This window comes from Suncus etruscus, chromosome 9 (assembly GCF_024139225.1).
Source record: "Suncus etruscus isolate mSunEtr1 chromosome 9, mSunEtr1.pri.cur, whole genome shotgun sequence".
Taxonomy (NCBI): Eukaryota; Metazoa; Chordata; class Mammalia; order Eulipotyphla; family Soricidae; genus Suncus; species Suncus etruscus.
In genome coordinates, this window is record NC_064856.1 from 110,143,106 (window position 1) to 110,165,728 (window position 22,623).

Genomic DNA, 22,623 nt, shown 5'->3' on the forward strand with positions numbered 1-22,623 from the left:
CCCATACCTCCCTGGCCCCCCAGTCTGCCATCTTAAACTTCGTATTTTATTTCTCTAAATTTGGAACAGTGTAAGTGAACGTTGATTAGGAAGATGAAGAAGGGAGGATAACTTTGTATAAAAATATTTTTGTTTGTTTGTTGTGGGACCATACCCAAATACCAGGTGTGGTATTTCTGACTCTCCTGGCTCCGTGCTCAGAAATCTGAGCGAGGGGTTGGTGGGGTGGAGCAGTTGCGCAAGTAGTAGGGTTTTTGTTTGCCTTGCACACACTGACCTAGAAAGGAATGCAGTTCGATCCCCTTGCATCCCACATAGTCCCCCCAAGCCAGGAGCAATTTCTGAGCACATAGCTAAGATCACTGGATGTGGCTTAAAAACCAAAAACAAAAAGAAAGAAAAGAAAATATCTGAGCAGGTGTAGCAGAAGCAATAGCACAGCAATATGGCTTTTTGCCTTGCATGCGGCCAACCTGGGTTTGGTCCCCAGCATCCCATATGACCTCTTGGACTAACAGGAGCTAAAGTTCATGGATATATGAGCAGGCTCTGGGGGGACGGACAATATGGGATGCTGGGGATCAAATCTAAGTTAATATTGGCTGATTCCTGCATTTACTCCCTGTAAGTGGGGGGTGGGGGGCAGAGTCAGGGCTCAAGGAGAGTCAATTTTTTTTTTTGTTTTGGTTTTTGGGTCACACCCGGCAGTGCTCAGGGGTTTCTCCTGGCTCCACGCTCAGAAATCACTCCTGGCAGGCTCAGGGGACCATATGGGATGCCGGGATTTGAACCGATGACCTTCTGCATGAAAGGCTAACGCCTTACCTCTATGCTATCTCTCCGGCCCCAACTTTTTTTCTTTAACCACCATCAGATAGTCAAGAAGTTGATTGTGGAGTTTCAGCCATACAATGTTCCAACACCCACCCATCCATCCATCCCTGCACCAGTGTTTATTTCCCACTGACAATTCAAGGGATCGTTTTTAGGCTCCTGTCCACAATCAATTGATCCCTGTATGTCGCAGAAACTTATATAGAGATATGAGCAGACTCAGGGGGACCCTATGGGATGTGGGGAATCAAATCCAGGTTGGGTTGGCTGCGTGCAAAGCAAACGTCCTATAGTTAGCTGTTCTATCTCTGGTCCAACTTTGTATATTTTTGCAGAGGGCCTAGTCTCTATCCCAGACCTGGTAGCTGAGCCCAGAATCTCAGGCTTGGGGAAAACAAAAGGAGAAATTCCTTAAGCGAGGAAAGCACATTGCAACTCAGCATGCAGAAAACTCCATTAACTTTGCAGAGGGTCTGGTCTGGGCCTGGGTGGAAGCTGCGGGCCCCGGAACCTTGCGCCTGCGCCTCCCGGAGCCCGGACGCCTTTGGGCGTTGCGCGAGCAGCGTTGGGGTGCAACCCCGTCGCCAAGGCAACGCCCGGCGGTGGCTACGAACATGGCTGCTGCGTCCTCCCCTGGGCCCGATGGCCGCCCGGCCGAGAGGTGAAAGCCGGGTGCCCCAAATCCATCCTTCCTGCACGCGGGAAAAAGGGGGGTGCCCTGGCTCCCCAGGGCTGGCTGGGAGAGACCCAGGAGGGCCGGGAGCGCGATTCCGGGTATGGGCCCCAGGTCTGGGGTCAGCACCCCAGTTTCCTTTCCTTCCTTCCCTTGAGGTCCCCCCTCCGATTTTCCCGTTTTTACTAGTAAGGAGGCCAGTTCCAAATGGCTGGACGCGCACCACGATCCCCTGGCCAACATCCACACTTTTTCCTCCTGCCTGGGTGAGTCCTGGGGGCCTGGGAGCCCCAAGTTGGGGGTGGGTGGGTGGGTGGGGGTGGCTGGAAAGTGTGGCCTCTCAGGTCCTGAGACCCTGTTGATGGCCCCTTTTTTTGTGTGTGTTTCTCAGCACTGGCAGATTTGCACGGGGACGGGGAGTACAAGGTAAGTTCTGGCCCAGAAAAGAGGGATCTGGGGATGGGGAGCAGAGAGACAGAGACAGAGAGAGAGATTAGCACCACCAGGAATTGCAGGGCACTGTGGAAAGACTTGTTTTCATCTTTGTTTTGATTTTTCCGAACACACACACACACACACACACACACACACACACACACACACACACACACACACACACACACACACACACACATACACACACACACACACACACACACACACACACACACACACACACACACACACACACACACACACACACACCCCACTAGACTGAACAAAGTTTAAACCCCAGCAGTGATTTCCCACTGTCAGGGCACAAACCTGGCATGGGATGGTTCAGTTGATTCCGGAGGGAAAGGAAGAGGGAGGCAAGCAAGTTGGGGTTTTGTTTCTCAGAAGGGAAGAATTTTGCCCCTGAAGAGACAGTACAATAGTTAGGGCACTTACTCTGCACACAGCTGATTGGAGGTTTAAACTCAGGCACTGTATAGGGGCTCTTCAGCACTGCCAGGAGTGATCCCTGAGCACAGAGACAGGAGTAAGCACTGAGCACTGTTGAGTGTGATCCAAAAATGATTCCCTCCAAAAAAGGGGGGAAATTTTTAAGGATTAGTTGTTGTAGCAGGTCAGCCCCTGAAGAGGTTGACTGATGGTGGGATGGAGAATGAGGCCTTTTTCTTCCAGCTCGGAGCACGCGTCTGCCACCCTGTCTAGCCCACGGTTCTGAGGTGAAACGGCGGGTAAACAGCTCGCAGACAATCAGGCTAGTGGAAATATTTGCTTTATTCGGATGGACAAAACTGAAGTCCAAAGACTCAGATTCAGTTCCAGCCAGCCAAAAAGCCCCGGACTTCCACAGACCCTTGTTTTTATACTCCAGAGTCAGGTACCACCCAATGGTGGGATCAGATACCAACCAATGGTGGAAGCAGAATCAGGTCCTACCCTAGGGTGGGGGCAGAATGCCAGGTCACACCCTAGGGTAGGGCACAATCACCTAATCAGTTTAGGGTGAGCAACATAGTAATCCCCCAAAATATTTACATACACAACAGTTGTGAGTTAATTGTTAAAGCCAGATTAATAAGCCTCTGAGGATTGAATATATGCTTCTTTTGTATGTGACTGAATGTTTTACATAATATTTAAATATTTAAAAATACTATATACATATGTGGGTTGCTTTGAGTGTTCAGAACCTATGGCATCACAAGAAATTATTTAAAAAAATAAAATAAAAGGGACTGGAGCAATAGCACAGTGGGTAGGATGCTTGTACACAGCTAACCCTGAGATCAATCCTCGGCATCCCAAAATGTCCCAGAGCCTGCCAGGAGCGATTTCTGAGTGTGAGCCAGGAGTAACCCAAATGCTGACAGATGTGGTCCAAAAACAAAATATAATTAAATAAAATTAGGGACTGGAAACATGTACAGCGAGTAAGGCATTTGCCTTACATGTAGCTGTCCTGAGTTCTATTCCTGGCACCCCATTTGATTCCTCAAGCACTGGCAGAAGTAAGCCCTTAGCACACTGTGGCCCCAAAACAAAGTAAATTAAAAATTAAATAGTAGGTTACAGTCTAAGTATAAAAAAATCAAATGGAGGGCCAGAGAGATAGCACAGTGGTAGGATGTTTGCCTTGCATGCAGCTGATCCAGGATGGATGGTGTTTTGAATCCCGACATCCCATATAGTAACTCATGCCAGCCGCGATTTCTGAGTGCAGAGCCAGGAGTAACCCCTGAGCGTCACCGGGTATGGCCTAAAAACCAGAAACAAACAAACAAAAAAATCAAATGGAAATAAAGTAAAAAGCACATTATTTTTAGGCTGTGTTGTTCTAAAGAAAGGAAGTTAGTTCCCGGATGAGGTCCTCTGCAGGGCAGGCTCACATTTTATTCATGGAAAAGCTTCTGGCAAGGCTGCATGTGTTAACTGAGTTTGTAAAATATGCACAAGTCTTTGAGTTGCTCAGATTTACATCCTTTGCATTCTTTTTTTTTTTTTTTTTTTTTTTTTGGGCCACACCCGCGGTGCTCAGGGGTAACTCCTGGCTGTCTGCTCAGAAGTAGCTCCTGGCAGGCACGAGGGACCATATGGGACACCGGGGTTCGAACCAATCACCTTTGGTCCTGGATCGGCTGCTTGCAAGGCAAACGCCGCTGTGCTATCTCTCCGGGCCCTCCTTTGCATTCTTGAGTTCAGTCCGCACTGAGACACAGACCTGTGGTGGGGTAAATCATGTAGGCAGCTTGAAGAGAGCCCGGAATCACCCCCTGCATGGGGCAATTGGGTACGTGCCTTTCACCCAATTCCCAGGAATACTTATAGTATTCAGCAGCTTGCCAAGATTTCAGTGAAGAATTTCTGGGTGTCAGGTGTCTGCAGACAGCAGATGCAGTGAATCGTTCAAATACCGGTCCTGGCCTTGGCCTGGGTTACAGCAGTGAGGCCTGGGGAGATCAGAGTGAGATGGTCAGTGCTTTGACAATTTTCTGTTGGACTGCCGCTCCAGGTCTGGCCCCAGGAGGACAAATATTTGGGGGGTGAGTGAAAGCCTACAATAGTAGAATACGTGGAAAGGAGGGGCCCCCAAGAGAAAATAACACAGCATCCTGAGGCCAAAGCATGAGAAGTGGGTGCAGAATGCTGAGTGCAGGAAGGCACAGAAGGAACTAGAGGGAGAGGTTGAGGTAGCTGGAGCCTGAGCAGGTCCTAAAGTGGGGGTGTTTGGAGACTATGGGCCAGAGTACATATTGGGAACATAGAGGATCACAGTTCAGAGCCAGGCCACGGGGCTGGAGAGATCGCATGGAGGTGATGCGTTTGCCTTGCATGCAGAAGGACAGTGGTTCGAGTCCCAGCATCCCATATGGTCCCCGAGCCTACCAGGAGTGATTTCTGAGCGTAGAGCCAGGAGTAACCCCTGAGCACTGCTGGGTGTAACCCAAACCAAAAAAATAAATAAAAAGAGCCAAGCCACAGCCCCATCCTCCCACTCCTTTGCTCAATCCCTGCCACTTGGTCAAACCTCTCAAAGACGAAGCTTTTCCTCAGGTACGAGCGTTAGAGGTAGGGGCATTCATTCCTGCTGTCCCTTAGTGTGCCTTAGTTTGCATAGGCGTTTGCTCAGACCAAGGGCTCAATCCCCCCCCCACACACACACAACACAAGCACGCACGCACAATGGTGTAGAGCAGGGATGTGATGAGAAACGGGGCACCAGTCCAGAGGGGCCATGAAGGCCTCCCCCAGAAGGGCAGTGAGGACAGGATGGGGTGGAAGTAGGGGCTGAAGAAGAAAGGGGGAAGGAGAAATCCTATACACAGAGCAAGGCCTGCCTTGCCCTGCCCTGTCCTGCCCTGTCCAGTCCCTCTCTGTCTCCCATTTGTAGATCAGGACCCTGGTTAGGGGCCAGAAAGGTGCTTCCAGCCCGCAGCACCTCAGCCCACTCTGGTGTTTACAGGGAGCCTATTCCTCATGTGAACAGTGAAAACTGTAGCTGCCCATCCCCCTCACCCCCGTGACCCCGTTTCTGTGACTACGTTTCCTTGGGTTATGGACAAGGGCTGGGAGATAGCAGTCCCTATTCTAGGCTGAAAACCCCAACCCAACACTCCAGAAGTTCCTTCAAGGTCCCAGGCCCCCGAAGAGGTTTTGTCCACACCCCCACGTATGGTTCAAGGTGTGGGGTGAACACAAAGACACTCACAGAAGGGCCCATCGCCGCAGAGGGGCAGGGCCTGGAGCCCCAACAAGCCGGCTTCTTGCTTCTCTCCGCAGCTGGTGGTGGGCGACCTCAGCGCCCAGGGCAGCCAGCCCTGCCTGAAGGTGTTCAAAGGGCCGACGGTGCAAAGCGAGATCCCACTGCCCGGGCTGCCCACGGCCGCCACCAGCTTCCTCATGGAGCTGCATGAGCCCCGCACACCCGCACTGGCCGTGGCCTCAGGCCCCTGTGTCTACCTGTACAAGAACCTCAGGCCCTACTTCAAGTTCACGCTGCCCTCGCTGCCCACAAACCCTCTGGAGGTAGACCTGTGGAACCAGGCTAAGGAGGTGAGCCCTGCCCCTAGGTGGGGGGTGTGAGGATGGCAGAGGGCCACCCCCCACACCTAGGTACCAACTTCCCCACTTCATCATCTTCCCTGTCTCTGTCCCAGGACCGGATCAACCCCTTAACCCTGAAGGAGATGCTGGAGGGCATCCGGTGAGCACCAAGATCCTGGTCCAACTCCCCTCCTGCTGCCCAGAGTGCATGGGGGTGGGAAGCCCCCGGGCCTCAGTTCTTGGCTCAGTCCATTAGGAACTGGCTCCTCTCCTCGCAGGGAGAAGGCTGAGGTACCTTTGTCAGTCCAGTCGCTCAGGTAAAGACGCTGGGGAAAGGGGTGTGGAGGGAGGGGTGCAGGGGTGCATGAGAAGGGGAAACTACAGAGGTGCCCTGGGCTGGGAACCACTCATGCTCACACCCACACACCGGTGCTCTGGCCCAGGTTCCTGGTACTGATGGACCAAAGTGAAATGGAGGCGTTTGTGAACCAGCACAAGGCGCGGCCCATCAAGCGCCAGGTGATGCCCCTTTTCTGCCCCCATCTCCCCTTCCCATTTGGGGACTCCCGTGAGACCTAGCAGTCACAGTGCTGAAGAGACAATGGTGTCGGGAGACTTCGAGGTCTGGAGTGTAGGGGGCCTCTAGGGGAAGTCAGGTGACCCAGCTGGGGCTGCCCCAGCTGTTTGCTCTTCTACCTTCCATGGGGCCATAGGATCCTAAGCATCTCCACATTCTGGGTTTCTTGAAAAAGTCATTGATTTGATTTCTTTTTTTTTTTTTTTTTTTTGGTTTTTGGGTCACACCCAGCAGCACTCAGGGGTTACTCCTGGCTCTATACTCAGAAATCGCTCCTGGCAGGCTCAGGGGACCATATGGGATGCCAGGATTCAAACCACCAACCTTCTGTATGCAAGGCAAATGCCTTACCTCCATGCTATCTCTCCAGCCCTGATTATTAATTTTTGGCTTTATGGACCCCCAATACATACGGGTCATTGGATACAAAACGTTCCCCTTTGGTTCAACTGTTTAACTTCCTATTTTTCTTAGATACGATTGTGGGAGACCCAGGGAAGCCTCCCAAGTGGTAATCAGGAATCTGGAGGCCAGTGAGCCCCACTAGGCCAGCAATTAAAGCAAAGACCCAAGGGGCCAGAGTGATAGCACAGTGAGGGGGGCATTTGTCTTGCCTGTGGCTGACCCAGGCTTAATCCCTGGCATCCCATTTGGTCCCCTGAGCCAGCCTGCCAGGAGTAATTTCTGAGTGCAGAGCCAGGAGTAATCCCTGAGCGCTGCTGGGTGTAGCCAAAAAACAACAAAAAGCAAGGACCCGGGGCCGATGAGGTGGCACTAGAGGTAAGGTGTCTGCCTTGCAAGCGCTAGCCAAGGAAGGACCACGGTTCGATCCCCCAGCATCCCATATGGTCTCCCCAAGCCAGGGGCAATTTCTTTTTTTTTTTTTTTGGTTTTGTTTTTGGGTCACACCCGGCGGTGCTCAGGGGTTACTCCTGGCTGTCTGCTCAGAAATAGCTCCTGGCAGGCACGGGGGACCATATGGGACACCGGGATTCGAACCAACCACCTTTGGTCCTGGATTGGCTGCTTGCAAGGCAAACGCTGCTGTGCTATCTCCGGGCCCCAGGCCAGGGGCAATTTCTGAGTGCTTAGCCAGGAGTAACCCCTGAGCATCAAATGAGTGTGGCCCAAAAAAACAAACAAACAAAAAAAGCAAGGACTCAAAACTGATGCAGCCCAGCCCTTTGAGTCAGGGAGCTGTGCTTTGGGGCTTTGAGGGCTGGGGACCATGTGGTGCTGGCAACAGGGCTGGGCGCATGCCTGGATGGTGGCTGTTCTCCCTCCAGCCCCCAAGCACTGCTTCTAATTCTCGAGCTCTTCCAGAGTAAATGCCTCCCTGCACCTTCTTGCCTCTGCTGGCCCTCTTGATCTGTGGCCCCTCGGGTTGCTGAGGGCAGGTAATGAGTGGCAAGCTCCTGGGTGACCCCTGGCCTCCTTCTACAGACGGTCATCACGGCCATGACCACCCTGAAGAAGAGTCTGGCAGACGAAGACGCCATATCGTGCCTGGTGTTGGGCACGGAGAATCAGGAGCTGCTGGTGCTGGACCCTGAGGCCTTCACCATTCTCTGCAAGGTCAGGGATGTGCTGCCCCCCCCCACACACACACACTCTGCTCTGCCCCTCCCCAGCTAGTTCAGAGTGAGAAACAAAGAGGAGCTAAGCATGAACCCAAGATCCCAAATCCTGCCCCATTCCCCCTCCTGACTACTAACATTTGGATGTGTATTTTGTAGACATTTTCAGAATTTAGCTTATATGTTACTTGGATTTTTAATGGTTCTAGACCCCACATCAGTGATGCTCAAGGCCCTGAGGGGTCCAGGAATAGGAGGGACTAAAACCAAGGCCTGGCATCTGTCCCTGCAAACTTCCCTGACTCTAGAAATGCCCATTCTCATAAAAATGGCCTCCCCCAGATTGTACAGGGGGTTCAGGCACTTGCTTTACACACATCCGACCTAGGTTTGATCCCTGGCACCACATAAAGTTTCCCCATGCACATCCAAGAGTGATCCCTGAGCATAGCACCAGGATTAAGCCCCGAGTCTAGCCAGGTGTGACCCCAAAACAAAAAAACAGAACCTTGGATTGATTTGGTAACAGCCTCTTGTCTCCACATGAAGCCCAGAGCTCAGCTGTAGGTCCAGGTCTCACATTTGTGAGCGTTCATGTCTCATGTGAGACTCTTGGGTTCATGTCTCATGTATGAGGCCCTGGGTTTATGTCTCATGCGAGGCCAGGTTTGATTCTTCACACTAAAAACAAAATAACAATCCGTTCAAAGACCGTCATTGGTTTATTGGGTCACCTGCAGTTCGTGTCACTCGTGTCTGAATCACTGGTACCTATACCGCAGCCGGCTGGCCCTGTGTCCTGTGTCCTGTGGGCCTCTGCCTCCTGTACTCCTTCCTACTGGTGGTGTCAGCACATCAGAGGGGGGTACTTAAAGGCTTTTGCTCCAGAGACTTTTCCTGGAGAAAAAAATGGCATAGTATTCTTTTCTGAGGGGGGAGGGCACACTTGGTGGTTCTCAGGGATCACTCCTGGCAGGCTCGGGGACCATATGGGATGCGAGGGATTGAACCCAGGTTGGCTGTGTGCAAGGCAGATGTCCACTGTCCTGCAACTTTCGTGGGAGTCCCCCGACCCGAGGGGGTGTGGAAATGAAGGTTGCTAGTTATTAGTGGGTTCACTCGAGCAGAACCGACCTGTAAAGAAGAACTAGAGAAATTAGTAACAGAAGCCTTCAAGACAACGCATGCTGTTCAAAAAGGGAAGTTTATTGTTGGGGGATCAGCTTTTAAGGGCTGAAACACGTCAGGGGTGTTACAAATTTTACACCAATCACAGTTACAAGCATTCATTAGCATAAACTGGGGCAGGTAGTAGGGAGGGGCAAAGAGGTAGACCTGAGCACGTTTTACTAAAAGGCATAAGATTCAAACAGAGTTCTTAATAATGTTTGCTAACACAAAGGCAAACTCTATATTTTTCTTTCTGGCTGGATATATTGGGCTGCTCTGAATTACTTTATTTTTTGTCTATTTCCTTTGTTCTCAAGGCATGGGCCTTTTGGTCACGTGGGTGACCAGATTAGGAATTACTGAGGTGTCCTATGTCCCAGGTTTCATCAGCTAGGCTCCCCACACTGTCCCATCACTCTGGCTCCGAGATGGGTCTTTAGACAAGGAGTGGAACAAAACTGGGGTTCTAGAACTTGGGGTCACTGAGCCTGTTCTCTGCAGATGAGCCTGCCCAGCATCCCCGTCTTCCTGGAGGCTTCTGGCCAGTTTGACGTGGAGTTCCGACTTGCCGCCGCCTGCCGCAATGGGAATATCTACATCCTGAGAAGGTAGCCCTCTCTGGGCCATGTGCGGCCTGAGGGATGTCTTTTGGGGCTGCAAGATAAGCCGGGGGCTTATGAGCAATGTGATCAGTGAAATAAGTGTGGAAAGGGAAATAAGGAAATAAGAGATCTCTGGTCCTCATTCTGTTGCTTTCTAGGAAGGGACACTGTTAGTGAGTGTGCCCGGCAGTGTCTGATCGAGGGCCTTGTTTAAGTCATGAAGAAATTCAGACTGTTTTGGGGCACCTGCTCTGTACTAAGCATTGTCTGTGGGCTGTTGACAGTGAAATGAATGAGTGTCCGTCCTCCCATTCCCAAGCCTGAGAGATAGTACAGTGGTTGGGGAGGCTCTTGACTTGCATACAGCTTACCCAGGTTTGATCTCTGGCACCCCAATAAGTAATTCCTGAGCAATTCCAGGTGTGGCTCAGAAAAAAAAAATAAAAAAAGAAATATCTCAGGGCTGGAGCAATAGCACTGTGAATAGGACATTTGCCTTGCGCATGGCCGACCCAGGTTCCGTCCCTGGCATCCCATGTGGTCCCCGAGCTTGCCAGAAGTAATTTCTGAGCACAGACCCAGGAGTAACTTCTGAGCGCTGCCAGGTGTGACCGAAAAACCAAAAATAAATGATAAATAAATAAATATATCTCCTGGGGCTAGAGATATAGTACAACAAATAGGCACTTACCATGCATGTGGCCAACCTGAATTAGATCCCCAGCATCCTATATGGTCCCCGAAACCTGCTAGGAGTAAATGCTGAGCACTGCCAGGTGTGCCCCCCCACCCAAATAGAACAAAAGTCTCTACTCTCATGAGATTGCAGGTATTGTCAATAGATACTGTCAGCAGATGTAAGTCTCATTGAGTCAAGGTGCAATTGCACACTGGAGCATGCATGGGGAGAGGAAAGGAAGATTGAGGAAAAGGCGCTTTAGGACCCAAGACAAACTCAAAGGGCTGGGCACACGCTTTTCCTATGAGAGAACGGGGTTCAGTCCTCAGGTGCAGTCCTCACATGCCCCACAAAGCAATATTGAGACCAAGCTTCGAGCACCAGCAGGAATGGTCGCAAAGCAAAGGAAGGAGACAGTTTACAAAGGAAGAAAATGCTGTAGCAGGAAGAACCTTCCCAGACTCAGGGACACAGATTCTGTGATGGGACATGGTGTCTAGAGTCGGGGATAGTGAGACCAGAGGGAGGTGGGTGGGAGCAGTGTGGCTATTGCGCGACCTGGGGTTTCCAAGTGCAGGGGGCTTGTCCACTGGCATCAGAAGGCCAATGGGACCCAGCTCCCAGCCCCTAGGTGGGTTGGTTTTTCAATTTGAGGCCAGACATGGCAATTCTCAGGAGTTACTCCTGGCTCTGCACTCAGAAATCACACCTGGCAGGCTCTGGGGGCCATATTGGGATGCTGGGGATTGAGCCCATGTTTGTCCTGAATTTGGCCACATGCAAGGCAAATGCCTTACCGCTGTGCTAGTCCCCAGGAATCACTCTTGACAGTGTTGGGCAGGATGAAAGTGCCTGGTCCTCTGTGGCATATCTCTAGGCATGAAACACTGACTGGATGAGGGTAGTTTAGAAGGAGATGCAGAGACCAGCAGAGTATCAACCTGTCATGGGGCAGTAGGAATGACAAGATGAGGTGATGGGCAGGAAACCCCTATGTTCCAGACAAGAAAAACTGAAAACAGTTTGCAGAGCAAACATGCTTCTCTGCATCCCTTCACCAATTTCTCCTACAGATCACAGACCACACATTCAAGCTATATACAGATCACATACAGATTATGTGCAGGTCATGTACAGCTTATGTAGAGGTCACAAGAATATGTGGAAGTTGTAGAGTTCATGTGGAGGTCATGTAGAGATCACATAAGATCAAGGGGGGGCCGGAGAAATAGCACAGTGGCGTTTGCCTTGCAAGCAGCCGATCCAGGACCAAAGGTGGTTGGTTCGAATCCCGGTGTCCCATATGGTCCCCCCGTGCCTGCCAGGAGCTATTTCTGAGCAGACAGCCAGGAGTAACCCCTGAGCAACGCCGGTGTGGCCCCAAAACCAAAAAAAAAAAAAAAGATCATGTCAAGGACACGTACAGATCATGTCCAGGTGGAGAAGGGAGTCACTTGTCACAGGACCCCAGGCTGCTGATGGCAAGAAAGCTAGTCTTTGACCGGGGTTTATGGGGTAGCAGGAGGTGCTCAGCAGATCTCCCTGGGATTGGAAAAGAAAGTGTCTTTCTTCCAGAGACTCCAAGCACCCCAAGTACTGCATTGAACTGAGCGCCCAGCCCGTGGGCCTCGTCCGCGTCCACAAGATCCTGGTGGTGGGCAGCACGCAGGACTGCCTGCATGGTTTCACCCACAAGGTGAGACCCTGGGCCGGGACCCCCACACTCCGACTGTCTCAGCTTCTGAGCCCCCCTAGACCTTGCTGTTCCCACCTCCCAGGGGAAGAAGCTGTGGACGGTACAGCTGCCTGCAGCCATCTTGACCATGAGTCTACTGGAGCAGCGCTCCCGGAGCTTGCAGGCCACCATGGCCGGGCTGGCCAATGGCGAGGTCCGCATCTACCACGACAAGGCACTCATCAACATCATCCACGCCCCGGTGAGCTCCTGTGTAGACCCTCCACATTCCCTCAGTGCTGGAGTGGCAGGTCCCTGGTGGGGCAGGGTCAGTTGCTGGCCTCGCCCACCGTCATCCAGTCTAAGGTGGAGTGCCTGACCCCTAGATGTTGCTCATTCAGACAGAGGCAGTCTGGGGCTGAGCCAGAAGCTAGGTAGGGTTAAGGGGGAGTGGGGAGGAATAAGGGGTGATTGAGAAATGGGGTGAGGGGAGAGGTATATTGGAGATGGGGAAGAATACAGAAGATAATGGGTGGAAAGGGATGAAGGTGATGGGTGGAGAGATGAGGGGTGATGGAGCAGGGAGTTTATGGGGGAGAGTTTGGGGAGTTTGGGGGAGAGGAGGGATGGGGGTGCAATGCACAGGACATGTGACAGATCAGGTAACGGCCACAGAGCCTTGGGACAACCAGATGGATAAAGAAAAGAACATTCCACATAAAATAGCACAAAGTCAGGCTCTGAGGTGGAAATGGGGTTTCTTTGGTCTTTTGGCAGCATCTGCCTGAGGCCTGAAGCCCCATCCCTGGAGCTGCAGAGCGATCTGAGTAAAACTAAAACCAAGTTTGGGCTGGAGAGAGATGCACGGCCCTGCAGGAGGCCCAAGTCTGAGGCCCCAAGCACCACCAGAAGTGACCCCCAAGCTTGAGAGTAGCCCCCCACCAAGAAATCAATCAATACAGATGTGAAGTTGCTATAAGAGTACAGGGCCTAAGGGTGGGGGAGGCACCATGGAGGAGCTGGCAGAACTCTGTGTGCCCCCACCATGGGGGCACAAGAGGCTAAAGACATCCTGAGGTCCTCAAGAGGACACAGGTGAGGACTGGCTGGGGAGAAAGGCTGGGGCTGCACCCCAGGGCCCCAGGCCTCATCTCCTGTCTCCTGTGTCAGCTCTGGGGTGTCTAATCTCAACCACCCCTTTGCTCCCACTCAAAGTCGGTTCCTGAGTATCTCAGTGCTGTCCCCTCCCCATAGGATGCCGTGACTGGCCTGTGCTTTGGCCGCTATGGGCGGGAAGATAACACCCTGGTCTTGACCATGAAAGGTAACGGTTCCGGCAGGTGGAGAAGGGGGGTGCATGAGGCATGGGCAGCCCTTGGCCTGCAGAACTTCCCAATGAACCTGCTGCTGTAGGGCCACCACCTCCCTCCTATTGCTACTGCTTGGGCCCAACTTGTGCTGTCTTGTGTCCCTGCTTCTCCCCAGGACGCAAGCCTGGGATCCTCCCATACTGGGGACTGACTTAAGATGTGCTAGGAACATTCTAGATATGTCATACCAGGCCTGAGGACCAGACCAACTGCATGAGAACCAGGCTCGGGGTACGGTAGGAAGGGGAGATTGGGAGCCACATCTTGTGCTTCCTTAGGTGGCGGCCTGATGATCAAGATCCTGAAGCGCACGGCAGTGTTTGCCGAGGGGGGCGGCGAGGCAGGGCCCCCCCCAGCCCAGGCCACCAAGCTCAGTGTGCCACGGAAGACGCGGCTGTATGTGGACCAGACACTGCGAGAACGGGAGTCGGGCACCGGTGAGCAGAATCTCCTGTCCAGCTGTCCGTGCCTGTGACCATGCCAGCCTCACATGATGCCTGGGTTGGGTCTGGCCTCCTAAGAGCCTCCAGGCATAAGGGGGGTGTCCACAGGCCCTAGGAGTACACAGGAAGTTTAGGAGGTGGGGTTGCTCAAGGAGAGGTGATCTCAGCCTGTGGTCTGGGTGTGATGGTCCAGTGGTCGGAGAAAGGTAGGGAAGGCGCCTGAGACAGGAGCTCTGAGGAGTCAGCCCCCTGCATTTCTGCAGTGAGGTGCCAGGATGATGCTGTATTGGCTGAGTGTGTAGCACTATGACATCTAGATGTGGCCTTGTTGGAGACTTAGCCCGGCCTGGCCGTTGAGTCCCTTTAAGGGGCAAACCTGGATGAACAGCGATGGGGGTGGGTTGAATTTGAGATGTGAATGGGGGTGGCTACTGGGCCACAAGAAGAGCCACTAGGCAGCCGGGCCCCAGATCCCACGACATGGTTCCCTACTACACCCCAGTGTCCTGTCATCGGGAGCTCACGGCTGTCTTCTGACATGTCACCGCCAGGCCAAGCCAGATTGTCCAGGGGAAGAGGATGCAAAATGAGGAGAGAACTGAGAACAAAGTTTGGGGGCACCCAAACACCTTAGAGCCAGATAGAAGGGACCAGTGAAGGGACTGAGGTGCTGGAGGGGGGCCAGGGGTCCTCATACTCAAGAGTCCCCAGACAGCAGGCCAAGGTCCTCCTGCACATCCAGCCTCTGTGCACCTACGTGGGGACCGGCCCTTCCTGCCTGTGGCCCCCAGCAACCCATGTCCCTCCCCAGCCATGCACCGGACCTTCCAGACTGACCTGTATCTGCTGCGCCTGCGGGCCGCCCGCACCTACGTGCAGGCCCTTGAGTCCAGCCTGAGCCCCGTGTCGGCGGCTGCCCGGGAGCCGCTCAAACTACACGCAGTGGTGAGCATCCAGGGCAGAGGCCAGAGCGGGCAGGGGACCCCCCAGCTGTATGGCAGAGCGCCTGGAAACAGCACCAGAGCCCAGCCTCACGGCTGTGCTAGACCTTAGATAAGCCCCTAGACTGGGGACAGGGCAGCCAGACTTGGGGACTCTCCCATCCAGGAGCCTGCGGGTGGGTCAGCCACACTGGACATAGGCCTGCAGATTGAGCAGGATCCATGTGTGAAGACTCAGGTGCTGCCCAGGCCCCCAATGGGTCTAAGGCTGTCTCTGAGTTTCTCAGTTTACTCCTAAAGGATGAGAGCAGGGTGCCAGAGAGATAGCATGGAGGTAAGGCGTTTGCCTTTCATGCAGAAGGTCATTGGTTTGAATCCTGGCATCCCATATGGTTCCCCAAGCCTGCCAGGAGCAATTTCAGAGTATGGAGCCAGGAGTAACTCCTGAGTGCTGCCAGGTGTGACCCAAAAACAAACTAAAAGAATGAGAGCAGGGAAGGGGTGGAAGAGCAGTGCTGCAGGCAGCAGTGGGACAGGAGTCGAGCTCAGCCACCTGTGAGTGGAAAGAACATGAGAGGGACACAGTGTTCTGCAGCCCGCCCACCGTTCTGCCTGCCTGTGTGCCCTGAGCTTGCCTTTGGGTCTTCTGGCTGGTACCCTGGTAGGGAGCCGAGGCAAGGGCTGAGGGCAGACACCCAAGCCCAGTCTTCCGTATTCCCCAGGTGCAGGGCCTCGGCCCCACATTCAGGCTCACGCTGCACCTTCAGAACACATCCTCGGCCCGGCCTGTCCTGGGCCTGCTCGTGTATTTCCTGTACAGTGAGACCCTCTACAGGCTGCCCCGAGCCTTCTTCAAGGTGCGTGTAGGGGCGAGGGTGGTGGGTGGGGAACTGGCCTTCCAGAGCCCCAGTCCACCCTGTGGAGAAGCAGCCCTTCTATCTGGGGCCCTGGGGTCCAGGTTCCATCAGGGCTGTGACAGGGCTCATCCCTCCTCCGAGCCCATGCCCAGGACTGGACCATACCTTGCCCATGTTGCCCCTTAAACCAGGTCCCCTTGCTGGTGCCAGGGCTCAGCTACCCCCTGGAGACCTTTGTGGAAAGTCTCAGTGACAAGGGCGTCACCGACATCATCAAGGTAGGTGGTCACAAAGAGGGAGGGGAGACAAGGTCAAGGAGGGGGCTCGGTCCAATGGCACCCCCTAATTCCTTGTGGCCTTATAAAGTCCTGGGGATCCACCGTAGCCTCGCAACCCTCCTCACAGGTGCTGGTGCTCCGGGAAGGCCAAAGTGCGCCCCTGCTTAGTGCCCACATCAACATGCCAGTGAGCGAGGGGCTGGTGGCCGCCTGACCCGGGCAGCTGATCCCGGCCTTACGGAATGGGCCAGAAGACCCGACTCCATCTGCGAGCTGGGCGGGTTCTGCACTCTCAAGCCTGTTCCCCATGCTGCAGCCTCTTACCTCCCAGATGCCCCTTTCTCACCTCCCAGAGCAGCCACAGCGGCTTCCTGAGTCCTGGAGGTCACAGTGAAGATGGAAGGAAGGCCCGGAGCCAGTGAGTGCAGAGCTGGAGGGAAAGGAGGCTGGGTTTGAGGTGAGACTTCTGCTTATGGCTACAGACAGAGCAGAATCTGTTCCCCTCTGACAGCCAATAAAAGGGCCCAGCTCTCCTCCTCAGGGCTCTGGGGAGGCTGCCTGCCCACAGGGAGCTGTCTGGCACTGCCTCTCAGACCCAGAAGGCCCCAGGAAGCTGGTCTTGAGCCAGGGTAGGGGTCCACACAGATAGGTGGTGGCTGCTTGGCTATCCGTCATGAGAGAACTTGCTGAAAAGGCGTGAGGTGTGCAGGGAGGCTAAGAGCCAACAGGCGCTGTCAGACCAAGGCTGTGGGGTCCTACGGCAGGTGTGGGCCTGCTGTGTCCCTGTGAACCCAGATGTCCAGTTCACATGGAGGTTCAGGTTGCCTATGAGCCTGGCACTTCAGTTGCGGAAGTGAGGAGGAACAGCGTCACCCCACAAGGTGCTTCTGGGTTAACCGAAGCACCTTTGCCTGGAGGCCAAGCCTGCCCAGAACTCCGGAGCCCTGAAGCACTCCCCAGCCAGCCCCTGGGCAGAGTAAATGACTGCCACTATGCTTCTTTATCGCCCAGCTTATCTTTGGTTTGACTTTTTCATTTGTTTGATTTTCTATTCCTCCCCTAATTTTACAGCCCCTTTCTTCGGCTCCTGCTTCAGGGTGCCTGTGTGCTCCCTCGAAGTGCCTCCCCTGGCATTTTCTTTGCTGTCCCCGCTAATTCCTGGCCCCAACTTTCGCCTTTCCTGCATCTTTCCTGTACATCTCACAAGTGTACTCCCCCCTTGAAAGGCACTAGATTCAGATCTCTGAGATACTGTATTTGCTTATTGGAGGAAGCATAGCTACCATGTGCACCCCAAGTTAATCCCGGGTGCCACACAGCAGACTGGGTGGAAAATAAACATTGCATCCAAGTGGATATCCCTAGTCCTAGATTTCTTTCTTTTTTTTGTTTTGGTTATTGGATCACACCTGGTGTCTCTCAGGGGTTACTCCTGTGCTCAGAAATTGCTCCTGGAAGGCACAGGGGACCATATGGAATGCCAGGATTTAAACCACGATCTGTCCTGGATCAGCTGCATGCAAGGCAAACGCCCTGTTGCTGTGCTATCTCTCTAGCCCCTAGTCCTGAATTTCTTGTTTGTTTTGGAGCCACACCGAGCAGTGCTCAGAGCTTACTCCTGGCTCTGTACTCAGTGTCACTCTTGGCAAGCCCAAGGGACTGGATGGGATACCGGGGATCAGACCCCATCAGCACCATTGGGTGTAATCCCAAGCACAGTCAAGGGACTGGAAGGTAGGGCAGTTGCTTTGCATGCAGTTAACCTGGATTCAATCCCCAACACTGTATATGGTCTTCTGTATTAGTGGGAATGGCTCCTGGGTCTCCGGAGCACTTCTTGGCAGGCCCCCATCAACCCAGAAAAAGAATAAATCTGAAAAAGTTAAGCTCTTTGTGAGAAAGTCAATGAGTTTATTGAAAACATTAAACAGATAGACCACATTCATAAACCAGGAAATTCAATGTCACATAAATATCAACTTCCCCCAAAACTCATCTTGTGAATGATTCAAGTCCTAAGAGGACCTCATCATTGGAACCTGACAGCTGTGCGAGGCCCTGGGGTCCCAGAGGAGGAATTTGGTGGCTTACCCCCGGGTGGTGAGTGGATAATCGCATTCCCACAAGGGTCTGTTCGCGAATCTCAGAGACAGCATACGAGAGAAGGCAATGAGGTAGGGTTCCTTCACATACAACTCAGATATGCAGAATCAGTCCTAGAGCAAAGTGAGGGAGTGGGTGCCAGTCCGGTGCTCAAAGGGCCTTTTATGCCCATCTCCATTTCTGTGGGAGGTGGTTGATTTATCTTAGACGCATTTTCTTGCGTCTTCCACTTAAAAGACATAAAATATTAAACAAGACACATTGGGGAGTAAGGGGAATAGAAGCAGCGTGAGCACAAGTTACACCACGTCCCAGCAGTTCTCAACAGGCAGTTTGGATAAACAACAAAGACCAGGCAGCTCAAACCCCTGGGAGGATCCTGGAGAGTTCTACAGGGTGCAGAGTACAAGCCAACCGTGCACTTGGGACCTTCTCAGCACCAAGCCTAAACGTCACTGTTTTTGACCCTACTGATCACCCTTCCTCCAGCTCCATAGCTACAATAAATAGCACCCCAGGGACCAATGCTAGGGAAGTGGGGAGGGATCTTCTGAGCAGCCCACATCTTGCTGAGTAAGATGCCGGAATAGGCCCTGCTGTCTGCCCAGCCCAGCTTACCTTCAGGGCTCCTGGGGGGCAGTGTGGCAGCCCCTTGGCCCCTTCCTCCAAGGGCAACTTTCAACTTTAATGTCTGAGAAAAGTGAACTGGTTTCACCTCACCTTCCATCTTCCAAAACCTCAAAATCAGAAACCCTGGTCTCCACACCCAACTTTCTGTGGGAAATTCTGGTTTTGTTCTAGAGCCATGTCTGGTAATGCTCAGGGGTTACCCCTGGCTCTTCACTCAGGAATTAGTTCTGGCAGTAGTTGGGGACCATATACGGTGCTGGCTAATGAACCCAAGTCGGTTGCATGCAAGGCAAGCACCCTCACCACTGTGCTTTGGCTCTGACCCTTTTGCTGGAAATTCTATCTTCTTCCTTTTAGATGGTAAAAGGAACAGGTAACTACATGTTGAAACCTGCCCAGCTTAGCCCCAAACTTCAAGTTCAATAAAACCTGAATAGCACCCACTGTTCCACCTGTACTCCCCTCATTTCTTTTCTGGTCCCCTCAACTGTGCAAGGCGAGTCCCTAAGACAGACCTAGTTTCCAGCCCCTTGTCTACCCGACCCAAGGATCTTAGCAGATCTGAGCTTCAGGAATGCCAGACCCTCAACTTCTAAAAAACTGCTTCTAATTTAAAAGTTCTGAAGCGGGCAGAGCTCCTGCCCTCAATGACTGTCTTCAATGTCCTGCCCTCAATGACTAGTGCCACCATGCCTGCTGTAGCCCCAACTCCCACCCCACAGCCAGAGGAACCTAGTCCTTGTCTCTGGAGGAACCAGGAATGATTGCCCAACCTCAGGGAAGGACAGAAGCCCATGAAGGTGGAGGGAAATAAACTTCCTGGGCTTTTATTAATGCCCTCCAGGGTCCAAGAAGGGAGGAGCAAGGCTTGAGGGGTCTGGGGTGAGGCTGGAGTTGTCAGAAGCCAGCCTGAAGCCTCAGTCCCACTCTCCTACTATGGCTGGGCCTTAGATGAGCTCTGAACTCCCCTTTTCCGCCCCCACACCCTGCCTCATCCTAGATTCAGGAGGCCGGAACACCCATATCAGCTTTAGTCTGGAAGGTGATGCCGTCCCCGGGCAGTGGCGAGGACAGGAAGGGCCAGAGCCAGACCAGGGCCCAGCGTGGGCCCAGTGCTGCTTGCAGGTTGCGAGCCGGCCCCAGGTCGTAGGCATGCTGGCCCCGTGCCCACTCCCACGTGGTCTGGCCCCGCAGTAGCAGTGTCCCGTGGTACAGCAGCCCTGCCACACACAGCAGTGCCCCTGCCACGCACGTGTCAGTCACGAAGGCCAAGGCAAACTGCGCCAGAGACACGCGGCCTGCAGAGAAGAGCAGAAGGTCAGGGGAGAGGCAGCACTCCCTCCTCTCACCGGCCACTGTAACCCAGAGTGGCCTCCTCCACTGTTCACACCAGCCCAGCCCTGCAACTCACTATCCCTTCCTGCTGCCCATTGGTGATGGGGAGTTGGGGGGGTCAGGAAGTGGGGAAACAAGACTTGTCTTAGGAACAAGTCCAGTACGTGACTGAGTGCCAGGGCAAAATGCAGACCCCAGGATGAATGAGAGATGCCAGGACAAGTGGGAGTAAATGGACCAAAGAGGGACACCAGCCCTGGCTGTGTACTTCAGCAGGCCCTCATTGCAGCCTTCAGAACCTCCAAACCTGGTCCTTCCTCTCTGCATTTTCACAATTCCCATCACACTCCCAAATACCACATCCCATCCCCAAAGACCCACCAGGCCATGCGACCTGCCAGCCTCTCCAGGAAGCCTTCCCTGATTGGCTTCCTTCCTGGCTTCCACAAGGCTGAGCTCAGTTGAAACCACAGTGCTGGGATGGGGTTCAGGCAGGCCCACCTGTGAGCAGCATGAGCCAGGGCAGCAGTAGGAGGGCAGCCGTGTGCAGGGGCGCATGGGCCTGCAGCAGCACCGACAGAGCCGGGCCCAGCAGCACAGCAGCGTGGAGCAGGAGACCAGCGCCGTGGAGCAGCAAACACAGGAAGGGCCGGTAGTTGCGGAAGCCCACGCAGCGGCCCAGCAGGCGGCAATGGTGGTCCCGCCGCAGCACGCACACCCGGCAGGCCGAGCAGTGCCCACTGCGTGGTGGCACCTGGCTCTGGCACTGGTAACAGTACCTGCAAGGCAGAAATTGCAGCATGAGTGCCCCCATCACTGCACCCCGATCCCACCTGATCCCACTGACTGCCCCAGCTAAAGCCTCGGGTCTTTCCAAAGTAAAAGTGCGACCAAGGAGATAGCACAGTAAGGAGGGCACTTGCCTTACACACAGTTAACTTAGGTTCAATCCCCAGAATCCCATATGGTCCCTGATTTTGCCAGGAATAAGCCCTGAGCATCACTAGGTGTGGTCCCAAAACAAAGAAGAAAAAGTAAACGGAGGCCTGGTACTCCTTCTTTCCTATGCCTTCCAGTTCTAGCACTGCACGGCTTGGGCTCGCTCTACTCCAACATTCCCAGTTCTCTCTCTCTCTCTCTCTTTTTGTTTTTTTGGTCACACCTGGCAGCGCTCAGGGGTTACTCCTGGCTCTACGCTCAGAAATCGCCCCTGGCAGGCATGGGGGACCATATGGAAAGCGGGGATTCAAACCACCGTCCTTCTGCATGCATGCAAGGCAAACGCCTTACTGCTGTGCTATCTCTCCAGCCCCATCCAGACATTTTTAACACTAAACAATTTGCTTGTTTTGAAGTGTTCAGGGACGACTCCCAGATTGGTACTCGAAGTAGCTGACAGGCCCAGGGATGAAACTTGCACCACCACAAGCAAAGCCTGAGCTCAGTCCACAGAGGCGTCTCCCCGGCCTTTTGTTTAGTTTTTTTTTTTTTTTTGGCCACACCCACCGTTGCTCAGGGGTTACTCCTGGCTGTCTGCTCAGAAATAGCTCCTGGCAGGCACGGGGGACCATATGGGACACCGGGATTCGAACCAACCACCTTCGGTCCTGGATCGGCTGCTTGCAAGGCAAACACCGCTGTGCTATCTCTCCGGGCCCCTTTGGTTTAGTTTTCATGCTTAGTTTATCACCTGACTGCTTCCCCACTCAAATCAGCTCCTGGTGATCAGGGATCACTCCTGGAGGGCTGGGGGTGGGGGGGACACTATAGGATGCCAGGGATAGAACCCGGATCAGCTGCATGCAGTGCAAATAAATACTCTCCTCTGTACTCTCTCTCCAGCCCCAGGAATTAGCCTTAATTGTATCTCAGTGCCTGGACTGTACCTGTCACATCCTTTTGCTCCTTAAATATTGTGGGAGTGGATGCTACTCCATCCTGGCCTCCTGCACCCCAGTGTCTGTCTAAGGAATTTCCTGTCTCTAATAATCTGTTTCTAGCATCTTGAGGTCCTGGGTCCGTTCCCCGACTCCAGAGCTCCCGCTACTTCCCACACCATCACCACCACCGCGGGATCCCGCGCCCCACTCACGCCCAGCCCTGGCCCAGGCTGCGGCCGGCCAGCATCACGCCGCGGATGCTGGGGTCCGAGCGCAGGAACAGCCCCACGTTGCCCAGCAGGTTGAGCAGCTGGAAGGCGGCCAAGGCCAGCTGCAAGGCCCGAGCCAGGGGCCCCAGCGGGGGCGGCCCGGGCCCCAACACCAGCACGTAGGCCAGCTCCAGGCCCACGGCCGCAGCCCACAGCGCGGTGAGCACGAGTGGCAGCCGCGCCTGCGACCCCTCGGCGCTCCCCGCGGCCCACGGCTGCCCCATGGTCCCGGCTGC

General features: G+C 53.8%; 2 protein-coding genes across 2 annotated transcripts; one reads left to right on the forward strand and one right to left on the reverse strand.

Annotated features, from left to right (window-relative positions):
• Positions 1-1,448: 1,448 nt before the first annotated feature.
• On the forward strand, positions 1,449-16,576 carry BBS1 (Bardet-Biedl syndrome 1). The gene is made up of 17 exons (XM_049780880.1): positions 1,449-1,495; positions 1,697-1,773; positions 1,899-1,933; positions 5,738-6,010; positions 6,115-6,161; positions 6,280-6,318; positions 6,445-6,520; positions 8,022-8,153; positions 9,827-9,933; positions 12,182-12,302; positions 12,385-12,543; positions 13,536-13,605; positions 13,930-14,088; positions 14,906-15,039; positions 15,758-15,892; positions 16,084-16,170; positions 16,298-16,576. Exons 1-17 carry the CDS (start codon positions 1,449-1,451, stop codon positions 16,382-16,384), a joined length of 1,785 nt encoding a protein of 594 aa, XP_049636837.1. The 3' UTR covers positions 16,385-16,576.
• A 2,579-nt stretch (positions 16,577-19,155) lies between these two features.
• On the reverse strand, positions 19,156-22,613 carry ZDHHC24 (zinc finger DHHC-type containing 24). Its single transcript, XM_049780177.1, has 4 exons — positions 22,331-22,613; positions 20,740-21,017; positions 19,636-20,201; positions 19,156-19,599 (listed from the first exon to the last, which is right to left on the reverse strand). The coding sequence occupies exons 1-3, from the start codon at positions 22,609-22,611 to the stop codon at positions 19,906-19,908; spliced, it is 855 nt and encodes a 284-aa protein (XP_049636134.1). The 5' UTR covers positions 22,612-22,613; the 3' UTR covers positions 19,156-19,599; positions 19,636-19,905.
• Between the last annotated feature and the right edge of the window lie 10 nt (positions 22,614-22,623).

Bases quoted from the DNA above. Each gene is read 5' to 3' on its own strand.
- BBS1 (XM_049780880.1), top strand. From the start codon at position 1,449: ATGGCTGCTGCGTCCTCCCCTGGGCCCGATGGCCGCCCGGCCGAGAG. The intron at 12,544-13,535 runs GTGAGCTCCTGT...CCCTCCCCATAG, and splicing joins TCAACATCATCCACGCCCCG to GATGCCGTGACTGGCCTGTG. The intron at 14,089-14,905 runs GTGAGCAGAATC...GTCCCTCCCCAG, and splicing joins AGAACGGGAGTCGGGCACCG to CCATGCACCGGACCTTCCAG.
- ZDHHC24 (XM_049780177.1), bottom strand. From the start codon at position 22,611: ATGGGGCAGCCGTGGGCCGCGGGGAGCGCCGAGGGGTCGCAGGCGCGG. The intron at 21,018-22,330 runs GTGAGTGGGGCG...TCTGCCTTGCAG, and splicing joins AGCCTGGGCCAGGGCTGGGC to GTACTGTTACCAGTGCCAGA. The intron at 20,202-20,739 runs GTGGGCCTGCCT...TCTTCTCTGCAG, and splicing joins CTGGCTCATGCTGCTCACAG to GCCGCGTGTCTCTGGCGCAG.